This window comes from Nycticebus coucang, chromosome 1, assembly GCF_027406575.1.
Source record: "Nycticebus coucang isolate mNycCou1 chromosome 1, mNycCou1.pri, whole genome shotgun sequence".
NCBI classification, from domain to species: Eukaryota; Metazoa; Chordata; class Mammalia; order Primates; family Lorisidae; genus Nycticebus; species Nycticebus coucang.
In genome coordinates, this window is record NC_069780.1 from 132,292,445 (window position 1) to 132,309,404 (window position 16,960).

Below are 16,960 nucleotides of genomic sequence, written 5' to 3' on the forward strand. Positions count from 1 at the left end.
AAGGGGTATACTTCAAAGGTGATTGTCATGAAGCAATGAGTTATGTAGTACGTTTTCTAGGATGAGTTTGTGAACTTAATTGTCAGACTTCATGTATCATGCAATGAATGGAATACATGTTCTGAAAGCCTGCAAGTTGAAAGACTGCAGTTCAAACAAAGCTTAAGCCTCTGACAATAAATCCATCAGCATTACCACCAAAGTGGTCACTTACGCCACTACTGTTTAGATGCTTTAACATTTTATTACAATAACCTACATGGTGTGTGTGTGTGTGTGGGGGGGGTAAAGCTTGTCAAGCAAGCAGTATTCTTACATATGGTCTAAGTTCAAGTGTACAATTATTTCATTGTCAAGTCACCAAAAAAATATCCTTTAGAGACTTTTTTCCCAAGGCTACTTTTCCACTGGACTATAATTTAAGATGGGGAGAGTTTAAAAAAAAAAAAAAAAAAAAGAGCAAACAACTGCTGAGTACTCATGTTCCTCACATTTAAAGCCATCAAACACTGCAGTGCCATTCATCAGTTTCAGCTGGTTATGCCATTAGTGCAAATCATCCAAGGTCTTTTACTTAAAAATGGGGCACAAAAGTATAAGCAATTTGGCACTAAATTTGTGGTCAGGAAATTATGGCATTGAGTAAAAAAAAAAAAATTGTATGTAAGGCATTTTATTTAACATGAAAAATAAAACTGTTTTAGTGGTTATAAACATTTCACACATAAAGGATGGTAAAAGGCTATTGAACCATTTCCTCTCTAAGCTCATGGACCTCAGATGTCTCCCTGGCAATATTAATTTCTTCCTGTAATTCATTTCTGTCAAGCATAATGCAATTCGCAGCTTTTACATAGAACAGAGAGAGAAACTTGAAAATTGCACCTCATGTATCATCTATAACATGTTCAAGATTTAATAAGAATAAAAGAACAGAAACACACATGCACCCAAAGTGTTGCCTTTAAAAAAAAGTCACCCGGGAACTCCTGGTTGTGTGTGTGATGTTAAGGTAAATTCTCAAACACACTCAGTTGCTGGAGTCCACACATGCACATTATCTTGCTTGGGGCACCCTTGGTTATTATTTCAACACTGCAGGAAATCTCCCTCCAGCAACTTGGGACCAGCCTTCTGAGTAACACCTACAGGTGTACCTTTCTTTGATATGTGTTAAAAGCACTAAAGAACATTCAAAACTTACCTAGAAAGTTAAATTGAAGGCAAGGTTTAGAACTGTTGTATTAGTGGATATTCCAAGTTTTAATTTGGCAGAGGGTTCACATGCTTTATTAAATGGGCTAAAAGTCTTTCATGTATGAGGTTTTTGCATAAACAGGTTCTTTATTTTCATTTTATTTGTTTTTTTTTTGAGACGGTCTCACTCTGTCAACTGGGTAGAGTGTCATAGTGTCATAGCTCACAGTAACCTCAAACTCTTGGACTTGAGCAATCTTCTTGCTTCAACCTCCAGAGTAGCTGTGAATAAAAGTGTGTACCAGTACGCCTGGCTAGTTTTCTTATTTTTAGTAGAGATGGGATCTTACTCTAGTTCAGGCTGGTCTCGAACTCCTGAGCTCATGTAATCCACCCACCTCAGCCTCCCAAAGTGCTGCGATTAGAGGCGTGAGCTACCACACCTGGCTTACATAGGTTCTTTAGATTGACCTAAGGAAAATAAAAGTCAAATAAAATTCCTGGTGGTGCCTGTGGCTCAGTGGGTAAGGCGCTGGCCATACACTGAGGCTGGTGGGTTGAAAACCGGCCCGGGCCAACTAAAAACAACAATGCCAACTGCAATAAAAAAATAGCCGGGCATTCTGTGGGTGCCTGTAGTCCCAGCTACTTGGGAGGCTAAGGCAAGAGAATCGCTTGAGCCTAAGAGTCTGAGGTTGCTGTGAGCTGTGACACCACGCCATGGCACTCTATCAAGGGTGACATAGAAAGACTCTGTCTCCAAAAAAAAAAATAATAATAAAATAAATAAAATAAAATAAAATTCATTACTGACTCTTCTGCTGACCAAGTAAAAATGAATTTTACTATAGGGGAGAAAAGACTAATATGAAGATTGCTGTATCTAAACTTGCATAACTTAAATTTCATGACCCAAGTGTTCTGTTCTTTATAACCACACCCTGAAAAGTACAACTGAACTATTTGACTCCACAGAGTAGGTGGGACAAAACCCTGCCATCAAAAGACTTCATGTGGCCTGTCAACAGTCTCACTCACTGGCACTGAAGCTACACATGCTGTAAAAAAACACCAACTCTTGGCTCGGTGCCTGTAGCTCAAGGGGCTAAGGTGCTAGCCCCATACACCAGAGCTGGCAGGTTCGAATCCAGCCCAGGCCCGCCAAACAACAATGACAACTACAACCAAAAAATATCTGGGCATTGTGGTGGGCACCTCTAGTCCCAGCTACTTGGGAGGCTGAGGCTAGAGAATAGCTTAAGCCCAGGAGTTGGAAGTTGCTGTGAGCTGTGATGCCACAGCACTCTACCCAGGGCGACAGCTTGAGGCTCTGTCTCAAAAAAAAGAAAAGAAAAACTCTTACTAACTGCAGCAGAATGAGTGGGAAGGAAGAGAGAGCAGTGGTATCAGTAATATCTCTTATGATTCCAAGAGAACACCATCACATAATCATGGGCAAGGAAATGCAATCTTCAAGTCAATCTTTTACTACATGACCTTCAGCATTAACCCGAAAAGGGACAGATTTAAAATATTTAGTGCTTTATGATGAAACAGGCATGTAAAATCAGGGTCCCCTGAGATACTTTGTGTGGACCAGGAGAAGGATCACCAAAGCAGCTCAAGGGAAACTGGCAGATGTTGCAACATAATTAAGAACAAGGCTGGCATTTAGTAGATTTTTCATTTTACAAGGCATTCCATTTTACAAGTACACAAATTGAGTGTTTTGCTGGAATCCTGGCAAGGAAAGCCTGCACCTTTCAGAAACATCCATTTCCCTCACACAATCCATCACTTACTGTTGACTTTGTTAACGTTGCCTTGGATTTCTGCTTGTGTCAGCAGTTCTTCATACGCGTCCCTCTCTTCCTCTGAAATACAGCTATTCTGCAAAACAAAGTCTTCACTGATTCCTGAGGTTAAGTAAAATGTTTCCAAAGCTTGAAACTCAAATGTAAAGATGCAAAGATAAAAACCACTCACTAATGTTTATCTGAATTCAGTATAAGCACTTGCAGAGTGCTCTGCCCAGGGCACTAGGGTGGAAATCTGCCAAGGACTACAGAAATCAACCACAGACCCACTCTCTGAAAAGGGCCAATGTTCTAATGTGAAAAACATTGGGTTAGACCACTCAGTGCTGCCGTTCACCATTTTTTGTAGATATTGGCAATTTCAATTGATTTGATCAAATAAAGTCAAGAATACAAATAATGAACATACCTCGTAGAACAGAATAGATTCTACAGGAAAAGTATTACAAACATTTGTAATAAAAGGATTCATAATGAAGAAGGAAATTTTGAAAGAGATAACAATTGAGGAGGACCTCAAGGAGCATCGTAATGTGACAGGCTGAGATGAGAGAACAGGACCTAGAGAGATGCTGGGCTACAGCCTGGAGTGTGTGTCTGAGGTGAGCCAAAGATGAGCTGGTCAGCTGAAGGCCAAGCTAAGGTCAGTGCTTAATTCAATAGAGATCAGAAGTGGCTTCCAGTGGGGTGACATTGGATCTGCAGTTCAAGGTCAATTTTATTAGCTCTGGGAAGGGTTGGTTTGGAGACCCCTGATGAAGGAGCCACAAGGGTCCTGCAATGAGGTCGGGGGCAGAACAGAGACAAGAGTGGAGACAGTACCAGGAAGGGTCCAACCTTTTCTTTCTCTGCTACACATTGGAAGAAGGAAGAGTCGTCTTGGGTCACACATTAAATACACAAATACTCATGAAAGCTGATTAGCAAAAAAAGGGTCCATGGATCTTTTCATGATATCTGACACCACAGGTGAGCAAAAAACATCCTCACAAAATCAGCATGTGGCCCATAGGCTTGATGATGGACTCAAGCCTGACAAGAAAAGGCAGCAGAATCTAGCCATGGATGGGACACAGGTGACACAGAAAGAGTTCTGAGACGAGGTGGTCACCATCCCAAACCAGGGAAGACAGAAAGGGATGCTCCTTCACCGTGGGGACACAGGGGAGAGAGCTGGAGGAGCAGCAGAAAGGCAGGCACAAAAGGACAGCTGATCTCTTCAGTCAGGAGATGAACTCCCTGGGGGAAGGGAGTCAATGTCAGACCTTAAAGAATCCCTGTATTGAGAGGAAGACACAGAGGAAAACCCTAGATGGACACGGGGGAGGTGGGTGGGGGGCAACCTGTTGGATGGTGGGAAGCCACCACCAGAGAAAGGTCAAAAAATAAAGTGGTTCCTTTTAGTAAATGAAGTTGAAACTGACAGAGCAAGAGCTTAACAGAGAAAAGTTGGTGAGAAGCAGCAGCTCAGCTTAGACCAAGTTTTCGATAATGGGCAGGTACATTAGTAAGTATGGAGTTATGGTCAGGAGCGGGCTGTCTGCCCAAGGAGGGATACCTTCAAATATGTGGAGTTAAGTGTTGGGAAAATATGAAGACAGTAGATTAAAAAAACATCCTCTCAGGCTGGGAGGGGCCTCCTAGCACTCTGGGAGGCTGAGGTAGGGGGATTATTTGAGCTCACAGGTTTGAAACCAGTCTGAGCCATAGTGAGATCTCACCTCTAAAAATAGTCAGGTGCTGTGGTGGGCGCCTGCAGTCCCAGCTACTTGGGAGGCTGAGGCAAGAGAATCACTTGAGCCCAAGAATTTGAGGCTGCTGTGAGCTATGATGCCATGGCACTCTACCAAGAGCGCCAAAGTGAGACTCGGTCTCAAAAACAAATAAATAAACAGGCTCAGCTCCCATAGCACAGTGGTTATGGCGCCAACCACATACGCCAAGGCTGGCAGGTTCAAAACAGGCCCAGGCCAGCTAAAACAATTACATCTGCAACAAAAAATAGCCAGGCCTCGTGGTGGGCAGCTGTAGTCCAAGATACTTGGGAGGCTGAGGCAAGAGAATCGCTTAAACCCAAGAGTTTGAGGTTGCTGTGAGCTGTGATGCCACGGCACTCTACCAAGGGTGACATAGTGAGACTGTCTCAAAACAAACAAACAAACAAACAAACATCCTCTCCAAACTTCACCACACTGGATTATTAACCTTTGCTCGTAAATAAAAACATAAGTTGGCTAATAATACAAGGTCTACTGATGATGCCTAACAAAGGACAATGTTTAGCTGCTGCTTCTACACTTTTCTGGTAAGTACTAAGTTTGTGACACGACCTTCAATCCTGCCAATCTATAATATTCACCATAAAAGAAAATCTTAATTTCTGTACATAAGATATGGTCTTCTTTCACCCTTACATTTTACCCAAACAAATTGCCTATGGCTACAGAGACCAGAGCCAGTTGATTTAAAAACTTCACTTTGAACATTACAGCTTTTCCAGGTGTGGTGACTCGCACCTGTATTCCCAGCATGTTGGGAGGCCAAGATGGGAGGATCACTTGTAGCCACGAGTTTGAGTTTGACCAACCTGGGCAACAAAGTGAGATCCCTTCTCTACAAAAAAATAAGGCTTTTTCAGGCTAGTAGGTGATAACCACATTCACGCCTGTATTTATTACTCAGAACCTGGCTAAGTACCTTCAGTCTTGCATTTTCCTCTTTTTTCTTTTTGGCGTCCCAGAGTTCTTTCTGATATTCCTGTGCAAGGTCGTCATCCACTGAAGTTAAAACCGCATTGGGGTTCCTTAGCGTTATGATGGTCTGCTCTGCTATTCCTTTTTCAACAGCTTCGTTGATGGCGATCACTGCAGCATGTACTGAAAAGTACAGAAGGAGAAAGATTTTCATCAGAAAAAGACAATGTGAGCAGTCACATCAGTGATTTTCAACCGGTGTGCCGCGAAAAATGTTGAAAGACCATAAATTATTTTCAAAAGAAGTTCAAAGCATAGTAAGTGTATTCTTTTCTTTACTCTTCTTTTAGATCAACATAATTTGAGTGTGCCATAGAAGTTTAACTATAGATTCAAGTGTGCCGTGAGATAAAAAAGGTTGAAAAACACTGGGTTACATGGACACTGCGTAAATTAAAGCAGTTTTACTTTCTTCCATGGCTTCCAGTGTGTTTAAAAAAAAAATACCTTATATATATTATGAAGTGCCTGACAACCTCTCCACACACCTGCCTGTCTGCCGTACTGGCCTCATTTATTCCATTTGCACCGAGAGGCTAAAATGAACTAAGCAGTATGTTGACCAGTGGGGGCTTGAAAAATCAGTCCTTTCCCTCTGGTCAGGGTTTCATATGTTTACAGGTCAATAACATGTTGGTTCCAAGAGACACCTGCCATTTACTTTAGAATATATGAAATATATGTGGCAATGTATTCTATCACTAAAATCTAAAGACTTAGAAAAGGAGAGAACTATTTGGGATAAAGATGTTTTTGGAACTGTTTTTTCTTTTTTGCAGTTTCTGGCTGGGGCTGGGTTTGAACCCACCACCTCTGGCATATGGGGCCCGTGCCCTACTCCTTTGAGGCATAGGCGATACCTTTTTTTTTTTTTTTGCATTTCTGGAACACTTAATTCACATCATGACCAAAATCACTTACTTGGTTATGTTCTGACATCGTCAAATTAACATCTATAACATAAATAATAACTCCTAGGATGCTTAGAGTATCTTCTAAATATTATATTCCATGTAATCAAAATCAACAAATAAAGCATAAGTAAGTCCCATGTCTATGGCAAATCTGGATTTTGAGCAGACTTACATGCGGCTTCATCCACGGACAGTTCATTGGCCAGAATACCGCCTATTTTGCTGAAAGATGGCATCTGTATTCCATATTTCTCAAGTTCTTTTCTCATATTACTGATTTCTTCCTCTAAAAAAGAACCACACACACACACACAAAATCAAAGAAAGCCACAGAGAAGAAGGCAGAAATGAGTACGTTTGCCTACTCAGAAATGCCTTCATCGAGAAGATGGGCTGTTTTTATACAAAAAGCCTCAGGAAGAACCTGGCCGGGGCTTCTCATTTCACAAACGCATAAGAGAGACTTCAGTCAAGCACAGATAAGATAGGTAAGTTTTCCTTCCTTGTTAATATAAAGAAAGGGCATCAATCAAAATGAAGAGGAACAGAGTATTGCCACATTCTTTTAGAAAATTAGATTGTCAAAAGGAAATATAAAGAATGTACCTGTGAAGTCTACTTTGCCCAATAAATCCTGGATCTGGGGTGCTATTCCTAGTTTGAACAGATATAAACTGAAAGGTAAAGCACAAAATCAGAAGCTTTATCATTATAAACCTTACAGTTATGAATTAAACAAATCTTAAGGGCTCTTTTCAGTTGAGAAGGATCTAAAGTATCTAATCTACTCATTTTACAGATGAGTCCTGGAGTAATGTAGTCCCTGTTGCGGAAAGGACCAGAACTCCTGTCTGAGTCCCAAAGACTGGCCTTCTGCAGGACACGACACTTTTTACAGGATCAGCTAACTCTCCATCCTCCATTTATAAGAAGAATAAGAAACACAGCTAACACAAAATAGCAGGTAACAAATACAAGAAATATTTCTTTGAATATTCCTCTCATAATTCTTATTTTGCTAAAGAGTACAGTTTTAATTATATCTTCCTTTTCAATATTCCTCCAAGCACCACACATCCCTTGAAGAAATATTTGTTTTATATTTTCTAAACCCATAGAGTGGCAAGATTATTGGCGGATGGGTCGACATTGAACTACAACCTGTGTGCACTACCAAGCAGAAGATGGAGAATAAATTACATGTATTTAAAACAACTCCCTTAGACAGTAAGGATGGTGTCCGTGAACCTGCCCGTAACACGAGGAAGGACTTGAGAGCTGGCATCTGAAGTCTTTCAAAAATAAACGATCATGTTCTTTGCCCACTTAACCACTGAATCAGTGTTTCTGTCTCATATTTATCCTATCCTTCATAGCCCCGAGATTAATTCTAGCAACCAACTAAAACATTCCATATTCCCTTTCTTATAAATTTTGATAGGTTTACAAGACCTTAATTCTTAGTTGAAATTTCACAATAATATGCATTAGAAAATAAACTGACAATGTATAGGTGCTCTGCCCTGAGGAAAAGACACAGTCGTTACTTCATACTGAGTAAACTGAGTGAACGCTTAAAGATAGTCTTCCATTAACTCTGTTCCCCTGTGGCTACTTTTCTTCTTTATGATTTTGTTTAGACACCTGCCCAGAGATTAGTCAGTGTCTAGAAGAAGATGTTTACTGCAAAAGTGATTATGTTGATATGGTAACAGGATATTTCCTACAAGTTAATTTCAGATAAGTAAAATGAGGTAATGGTGAAACTAACAGATAATAGATTAAGTGTTTATGTGACTAGAAAGGTATAAAATCAAACCCCTAAATAAAGAACTTCGCAACACGCAAAAAAAAAAAAAAGAAAGAAAATAAACTGACAATGATTTCAATGGCTTGAAAGGTGTTAAGATCATCATCACTTCAGATGTTGATGTGAGATGAATCTCAGTAGTGTAGAAAAACATAAAATGTTATTAAAACATATTGACGAAGTTTAAGATTGAGCTTTCTTAATGGCATCAAAATAAGCTCTTAAAATATGATTAGGCGCCTGTGGCTCAAAGGAGTAGGGCGCCGACCCCATATGTTGGAGGTGGCGGGTTCAAGCCCGGCCCTGGCCATAAAACTGCAAAAATAAAAATAAAAAACTGTATCTCTTAAATTTAAAAAAAAAATATGATTAGTCAATATAAGTATCTTTCATTGAAGCTGACTTTTTGGATATTAAGTTCTACAAAAAATAATTATTTAGAAAAGTAGTATGTGATCAAAATTAAAAATGTGAGATTTATGGTTTAAAAAATTATAAAGAAAATAACTACAATAAGTTAAACACTAAATATTTTGAAATAAATCCTTTTAATGTTCCTTCTAGACTGATCTATTTTATAAATGTATATTATTCTGGAATATAAATGTTCTGGAAATTCCATTAATTGATGAGATGAATCTACTTATATACACACACACACATATTGTGAATATTTCTTATTTATTATAATCCCTAAAAACAAAATTTCCAGATAAAAAAATGTATATTGTCAAAAAAATTAAAAAAAAAAAAAAACCCACCCATTTCCATCTGCATGAGAACTGTAGTTAACTTCCCAGCTGTTCCCCTAGGATCCTGATAAAAGTATACTGTCAACTGTTATTAAGCATCACTGCTTAGAGAAAATAAGCCCTGATTTATAAATTGTATCTTGACTAGGAGGAATCGTAACTATCTCAGAGGCACCATATCTTTGGGCCTTCCTGAGTGCAGTGAGTCTTAAAATTGGAACATCCCTGGAAGAGCCTGGGAGGCTGTGCAGTGGGGCTGTTAGGATAGGTCCTGGCACCTGCAGGGATGGTGCTTCCAAGCCAGGGAGGTTCAAACCCACCAATTTGAGTCCCACTCCTTAGCAGCAGGACTGTCACCTGTGCACCAAAGAGACTGGCTACGCACTGGATGTGCGGACAGTCACGTGGCGTGGCGTGGAGGCTTCTACTGAAGAGCAGAGTCCTGCCATCCTGTTTTCTGCTGGCTTTCCCAGCTATCTCTGTCCTGAGCAAGGGGAAGCCCATGGTGGCTCATGACAGGGGTGTGACTCTGAATGCTTTGTTGAACCTAAGAATCCCCTGATGGCATGGCCTACTCTACCACCAATATAGCACCACAGGATATTATCAATGAAAAATTTCCCAAGGCAAGAGTAACAAGATGTAATTGAAGTCTGCATTTCCTTTGGTTAGCTGTGAAGGTATACGTTTTTGTTATACTCATACTGGTCATTCACGTTTCTCCATGAAATGTAGAACAAGTTTTTGAATTTTAAGGATTTTTTTTGTGTGTGGGAAGAATTTACCTTTCTCTCATCCCCTGCCCCGCCTTTTCCTTCAAAACCATACCAAAGGACAAAGAACAAAGGATAATTTTTTCAACCATATGGTGATGTGAATTTTAGTACTGAATTCTAATATGATAGTCACATCTTATCCACAGGGGAAAAACATATTAGACTTTAAACATCCTTCAATGTGAAACAGCCATTACGTGTTTGCAATTCAAAGCTAACGAGACAGGGTACCTTCCTTAGTTTACGTTCTAGGCCTTTAGAGATTATCAAGGATACAAAACTGTTCATCTTACACAGCCTCTGAAGAGTTTACTACCAAAAGTTCATGCCAAACAAGTCATTATAATTAAAACGAGGTCATGGAGATCCTGTGCTGACATTTTCAAAGCCGTAATATTCTATGAATCACTTTCCAAGTCATTACATGGCAAAAATACTCCAATTAAAAAGGAGCTCATATCACATGGAACCATGAAATGTCAACTTCCTAATTTATTCCCATCTAGTAACAGGAACTACAAATTAAACAGAATTTAATAGGTAAGGTAAAGCTACAAAAGAAAACCAAGGTATCACTTAAGAAATGAGAATAGATAAATGACTAAAATTTATCACTGAATCACTTCAATTCCTCCCATACCACCTAATTTGCATGCTCTTCCTCTCTTTGTACAAATTCAAAAATATTTCTCTATTTATGAAGAAAATTATAAAGTTCATTGAAAGAAATTTTGAAAACGTGACAGTAAAACCTAAGTAGGAGACATCCCTAAAATGTCTTCCAATAACTTTTTAAAATCTATTTTAAGTACTTTATGTGCTGTATCTGTAATGTGTATTATCTATATTAATATCCAGCTAAAGTTTTTACTTTTAATTTACATTTTTAATCAAAGCCTAAGCTAATCAATATCTACTATCTTTATATATTTCTACTTGTCCATCTATGTAATGTTGAGACACTTTATTAATAGAATTTTCCATTCATGCTTTTGTTTTTATATTATGCACCAATAATTAAGATAACTGCAAATTTTATTCTTCTCTAATTTCATCTACATCAAATTTTCTTCTTTCTTAATTTTATCTTTGGTTCTACTACATAGTAGATGCTATGAGATCCACATGCTGTATAACTTTGGTCAAATGGACAGACTGAATGAATTGTCAGTTGCACATGTTTTAACATTTTCATTTGCTCCTTGGGTGTCAGTTCTGTTCATTGACTCTAAAGCCTCTCGCCCAGTGCCGGTTTCCTCCAGACGTCTGGCATCTCCTGATGTGGGGCTCATCCTGGTGTTGGAGTCCTACTGTTTCTCCACTGCTGACTGTGGGTTCCCCTGACAGGAGCTAGTAGTACAGAGGCTGTGGGGGAACAATGGGACAACACCAGGAGGGAGCCAGCATCTAGCTCGCTTAGACAGGGGCTGCCATGGCCAGTGAGGTCACTGGCTGTCTTGGGGGCTAGCACACCTTCCTGCCATCAGCATGGACACTTGCTGCATCAGGGTCAGGGAAGGGTCTGAAGGTCTGGCTGCTCCCAGCCTCTTGATTGCTTGCTTTGACGCTCTCCTTTTCCTTGCTGTCTGCTGTCTTTTGCTTGGAGCAGATCCTGTGACAGCCCCCAGCTGTGCTGCACCCCTCAGGGTTTTGTGGGCTACCGATTCCCCCAGACTGTCTCTCAGTCAAGTCAAACCCATCTGCTTACTCTGTCTGGAAGTCAGTCAAATTTCTGGTCAGTGGACGGCACTCCTTTTCACCACAAATGCTTTTTAAAAAATTATTACTTTAGTAATTTCATACAGTGTTGGAAAGGGGGAGAGATGGCTGTGCTCAATAATCTTGAGGCAACTGTTTTCACATTGTGTTTAATCTATTTATTCATTTAATTAATACTGATGGAATAGCTACTGGGTAAGAAAAATTTTTCCTACCATGAGATCCCTGAAATAAGGGTTTAGGCCGTCACAAAACACCAGGCTTATTGGTAACATGAACTAAAAGATTTATATTAAACAAAAGTGTTAATTTTCCCCTTTGGCAATAAAGAAATTAGGTGGCTATTTTAAATATACTTTTTATTTCTCCAGTGTACCCTATAAGATTAATATAAATCTCACAATAAAACATTCTAGTTTAACTAAAAGTTACCACAAGGTGGTGCTCAGAAGTTAGTTTTTTGGATGGAGGAATTTGCTTCTAACTATTTTAAATCTGGGTTTTTCTTAAGCTGATTTGGATCAGGGAGAAATCTTATTTGCAGATACCAAAAAAAAAACCTATTTATTAAAAAATTTAAAAACAAAGGGTGATACTGTGGTTTCTTTTCAGATCGTATAAATCATTTATTAAAAACATAATGTGTATTTTCTACTTGACTTCAATTTTCAATATTTTTTATCATTAAGGTTGACTTTAAACTGTTAGCTTTAAAAAGATAACTTTTCACAGTGTGGGAGTTTCATACCTAATCTCTATGTGGGAGGTGCTTCCAAGTAGATTTTTCTAAAAGGTAAATGTTCATTAGGAAACTATCCAGTATTCTCACACCAAAAAGAATCAGCATTCCTTTTTAAGCATTTAAATTCAAATGAGGCCATTACCTGAAATGTATAGGAGATTGTAGTTTCATCTTAAAAAAGAAGCTCCCTGAATATTAAAAATAGCAATCTCACTTAGCGCTTCAACACTGAATTTATTGAATGTCTCACAGCCAACACAAAGGGCTAAGAGCATTCCAAAGGCAGCTGTGAAATTAATGTCACCAACACTTCCCACATCTAAGAAAACACTTTGTATGAAGTAGCAAACCTCTTCCCACGCCAAGAGATACACACGGCCCAAGTGTGCTGCTGGGTGAGGCCAGCCACAGAGAGGCTGAAAGAGGGAGCTGAAGCCTCACTGGCCCATGTGCTCCTGTTGGCATAAACAGTATCACTAAAAGTCCACGAAAGTTTAGGAAGCACTGTTAAGTTTTTTTTGACTACTTTTAGTATACGCACTAAAAGGCACTATAGTAATGAAATGCAAACTTAAAAGATGGCAGCTAGGCGGCGCCTGTGGCTCAGTGTGTGGGGCGTAGGCCCCATATATCGAGGGTGGCGGGTTCAAACCCAGCCCTGGCCAAACGGCAACAAAAAAACAGCTGGGTGTTCTGGCAGGTGCCTGTAGTCCCAGCTACTCGGAAGGCTGAGGCAAGAGAATGGCTTAAGCCCAGGAGTTGGAGGTTGCTGTGAGCTGTGATGCCACAGCACTCTACTGAGGGTGACAAAGTGAGACTCTGTCTCTAAAAAAAAAAAAGGCAGCTGAATTTATTTCAGCTCTCCTGGGTCACATCATGTGCAGCTCCTTTTATGCCGTAACTTGTGGGAACAGTATTTGCAAATCAAAACTCTGTGGTACCAGGAACGCCACAGGACTGTCATCGAATCAGAAGCTCCTGATCCTGGCCCCAAGACTGTCAAAATCAAGATGGGGGATGCTGAACAAGTCATGTAACCCAAGCTTTCAGTTCCCTTATCTGGACTAAAATAACTCCCCAAGGCCCTTCCAGTTCTCCAGTTACATAATTCTTCATTTTAAACATCCTAAACCGAAAAGCATAGAGGCTTTTAGTGTGCTGGAAAGTCTCAGGCCAGCGTTCTTTTAATTTACTGAGCAGTAAGGAAACACCTGACTCCCTTCTAAAGCCAACGCTGGCTGAGCTGGTAACAGCACAGGCTCAGTTCCCACCTGGCCTCGCAGATTCCCAAATCTGTCATTTACTACTCCATGTGACTTTGGGCAGCCTCTCTGAGCCTCAATTGCCTTGGTTATAAAATGGGGCTCAGAACTGTAGCCACCACATTAGGTGTGTTGTGAAGTTGAAGAGAGATTATATCAGTGAAGTACTTTGAATAGTGCCAAGCATACAGTCAAAAGCTCCATTAGCATTAGCTTATTATTATTATTATTATTCTTTGTTAAATTAACATGCCCACTTATGACCCACCACAGTGGTTTCCTCCACTTTTTCCAACACTAAGACTCTTTCACTGTTCCCCCTGACTCCATGTGTGAAATGGTTTTATCTGCTGAATCTGTTTTTTCAACTTCGTCACATACGTCACTTCCAATATGTCAAAATCCAGTACCCGATATAAGCAATGTATGGCCAAAAACAAAGGCAGACTTATCATAGGGAAATGACTTCAGTTAAAGCTCCTAAGAAGTTAAAAAACACAAACGCCAGAGACTTTAAGGTGGAATCAATGGTATATGTATTGGGTTAGGTGACAAGACATAGCTCATAGTCTCAACAAGCTTAGAATTTTGGATGACAGAAAAGCAGAGCCACAATAACAACGTAGGACAGGAATGGGGCGAGAGGATGGTTTGGAGCATGGGGAGAACCTTGAAGGAAGAGTGAGTTCAAAGACACGAAGAGGGGCAGCGCCTGTGGCTCAAAGGGTTAGGGCGCCAGCCCCATATACCGGAGGTGGTGGGTTCAAACCCAGCCCTGGCCAAAAACTGAAAAAAAAAAAAAAAAAAAAAAAGAACCAAAGACACGAAGAGGTGCAACGGCCTCCCTCACCTTGACCCCACATACTGCCATGTCTAGTATATGCCTCCTGAGAGTTTGGGAAGAGAGATTAACTTTTGGGTTAAAGAACTATTTCCAGAAAGCTCATTTATTAATGCAAATGTATTCACTGATATAATCTGATATATGGGTTCAACTGGTTTCTTAGGGGTTTTAAGGGAATGGAGTGTCAATGCAAGGAAAACCAGGCATTAATGCCTGAGGAACAGGTTTCAAAAGCAATCTGGTGAGTAGGGCTGCCAGCTGACTGTGTGGGAGAGCCGGGCAGAGGAGCCCTCCCTCCCCTACAAAGCAGTCGGGGTGCTTAGGACAGCTGGCTCACCGGCTGTGAGTCTGCCACAGCCATTACCACAAATGCAAGCCCCAAATATGTGCCATTTCAGCACCATCACTGCACCTGAAAATGTGGCTTCTGGGACACAGTGACCTCAGCAGCAGCAGGACCAGGGATCCTCACACAGAGGGGAGGCAGACCTGTCCTCAGTTTGTGGCTGTCAGTGCAGCAAAATCTTAATAGTCAAATAAACTATATAGTAAGAAAAGCAGGATCCAGAGCCCTACTGATATCAAATAACGTTAAACCAGAGCATTACTAAACTAGAATGTTAAACTAGAATCAATACGAACACGTGACCTTCAAAGAACTCCTTGGAGGCTAGTTGATTTCACGTCTTCAAGCAGGAATAATCAGGATAAGACTGGAACATCCTGTTGTGACCACAAAGCAAGGCTATTTCAAAGAATGTCAGGGACAGTGCCACAAGGACAAAGGAGCTGGCCAGAAAGAGCTCTGCCTGACCAAACAGAAACAATCTGGTTCATCAGAAAAGACAACATTAATCTTGGTTAAGTCTGTGAAAGGCCAGAAGTTCAAAAAAAAAAAAAAATCCAAAGGGAATAGTATACAGTGTATAAAAAGGAAGTTATAATACAAAAATAGTTAAAATAATACATGGATAATTATTTGTATTGACATTAACAAGTTGGGAATGTTATTAAAGTATGGACACTTTGTTTCTTCTGTATTTGTTTATATGGAGTATAGACACTTGTTTTTATACTATATAAACTAAAGGAAAGAATAAAGACCAGGAACTCTGAGTAAGCTAAACAGTCCAAGAAAACGTAGGAAGTGTCCCAAAATAAGACTGAAAAGCACAGGTGGTAAGAAAACCAGCCAGGTAGAAGGAAGGCCCAGTGTCAGTGGTCAGACTCAATAAATAAGCAGAGAGGACCGGACCGAGGAACGTAATCTGAGATGATTAATCAGCCAAAGGCCTAAAGACTGCTGGGTAGAGTCGATCCCTGTCTCCTGGGAGATTGAAACCTCTAGAAAGACCAATTAATTTCATGGAAATATTTAAAAGGCATACATGAGCTTTTAATAATGTTAGCAGATAAGGCCAATTTATCATTATGACAGGACAAGGAATTATACGTCTAATGCTGGTCAAGTGAGATTTAGGAGTAAATAATCTCAGGGTGATGGGGTAAGGGGCTGAGGCAGGGATCAGAGTGCAAATAAGAATCTCCTGGAAAGCCATGTACTTCAAAATGGTCTGTTTGTTTTGTTAAACATGTTTAGCCTGGTGTCTAATGGCCAGGGTCTGATTCATCTTGAGAGAAGAACCAAAATGGGGCCATGTTCTGATTCACAAGAGATCCATCAGAAGCCAGAGCTGTAATCTCGGCAGGTGTGTAGAGGTATTTTTTTGCTTCCAAATGCTGGTAAGGTTATATCAATTCTGAGCAGGTATCAAAAAACAAAAAACGAACAAACAAAAAAAGAGTATATGTGTGTGTGTCAATAAATAATAGCCCTAGGATGAGTCAAAATTAGTGTACAAATAATGAAAAAATGAGTGAAACTTGTAGTATGGACCATTCAGAATAGGTTTCTGTGTGATAAGTTTTGTAATAATACATTTGAGCATTTCATTTGCTCCTTATGATTAGTGAAGGATGGCTCGGCACCCATAGCACAGTGGTTACAACGCCAGCCACATGCACCGAGGCTGACAGGTTTGAGGTTGGCCGAGGCTGGCTAAACAACAATGACAACTGCAATAAGAAAATAGCTGGGCATTGTGGTGGGCGCCTGTAATCCCAGCTACTCGGGAGGCTGAGGCAAGAGAATCACTTAAGCCCAAGGGTTGGAGGTTGCTGTGAGCTGTGAGCTATGACGCCACAGCACTCTACCGAGGGTGACAAAGTGAGACTCTGTCTCTACAAAAAAAAAAAAAAGATTAGTGAAGGATTAAAAAAGTAAGTTCTGCTAAATTTAATTGGCTAACTTATTTAAAGGAACTCATTTTTACAAATGTTCAGACATTTAGCAAGAGTTTAATGTCATTTATTA

General features: G+C 40.1%; 1 protein-coding gene across 3 annotated transcripts in view; it reads right to left on the minus strand.

The window, feature by feature from the left end:
* The window catches only part of IQGAP2 (IQ motif containing GTPase activating protein 2), a 362,038-nt gene that overhangs the window by 127,495 nt on the left and 217,583 nt on the right, over positions 1-16,960 (minus strand). For all 3 annotated transcript variants that reach the window (XM_053588316.1, XM_053588306.1, XM_053588326.1), the window contains 4 exons: positions 7,288-7,355; positions 6,854-6,967; positions 5,712-5,890; positions 3,000-3,087 (listed from right to left, as the gene is read on the minus strand). In XM_053588316.1, the coding sequence (XP_053444291.1) occupies positions 3,000-3,087; positions 5,712-5,890; positions 6,854-6,967; positions 7,288-7,355 (449 nt within the window). The remainder of the gene's footprint in view (positions 1-2,999; positions 3,088-5,711; positions 5,891-6,853; positions 6,968-7,287; positions 7,356-16,960) is intronic.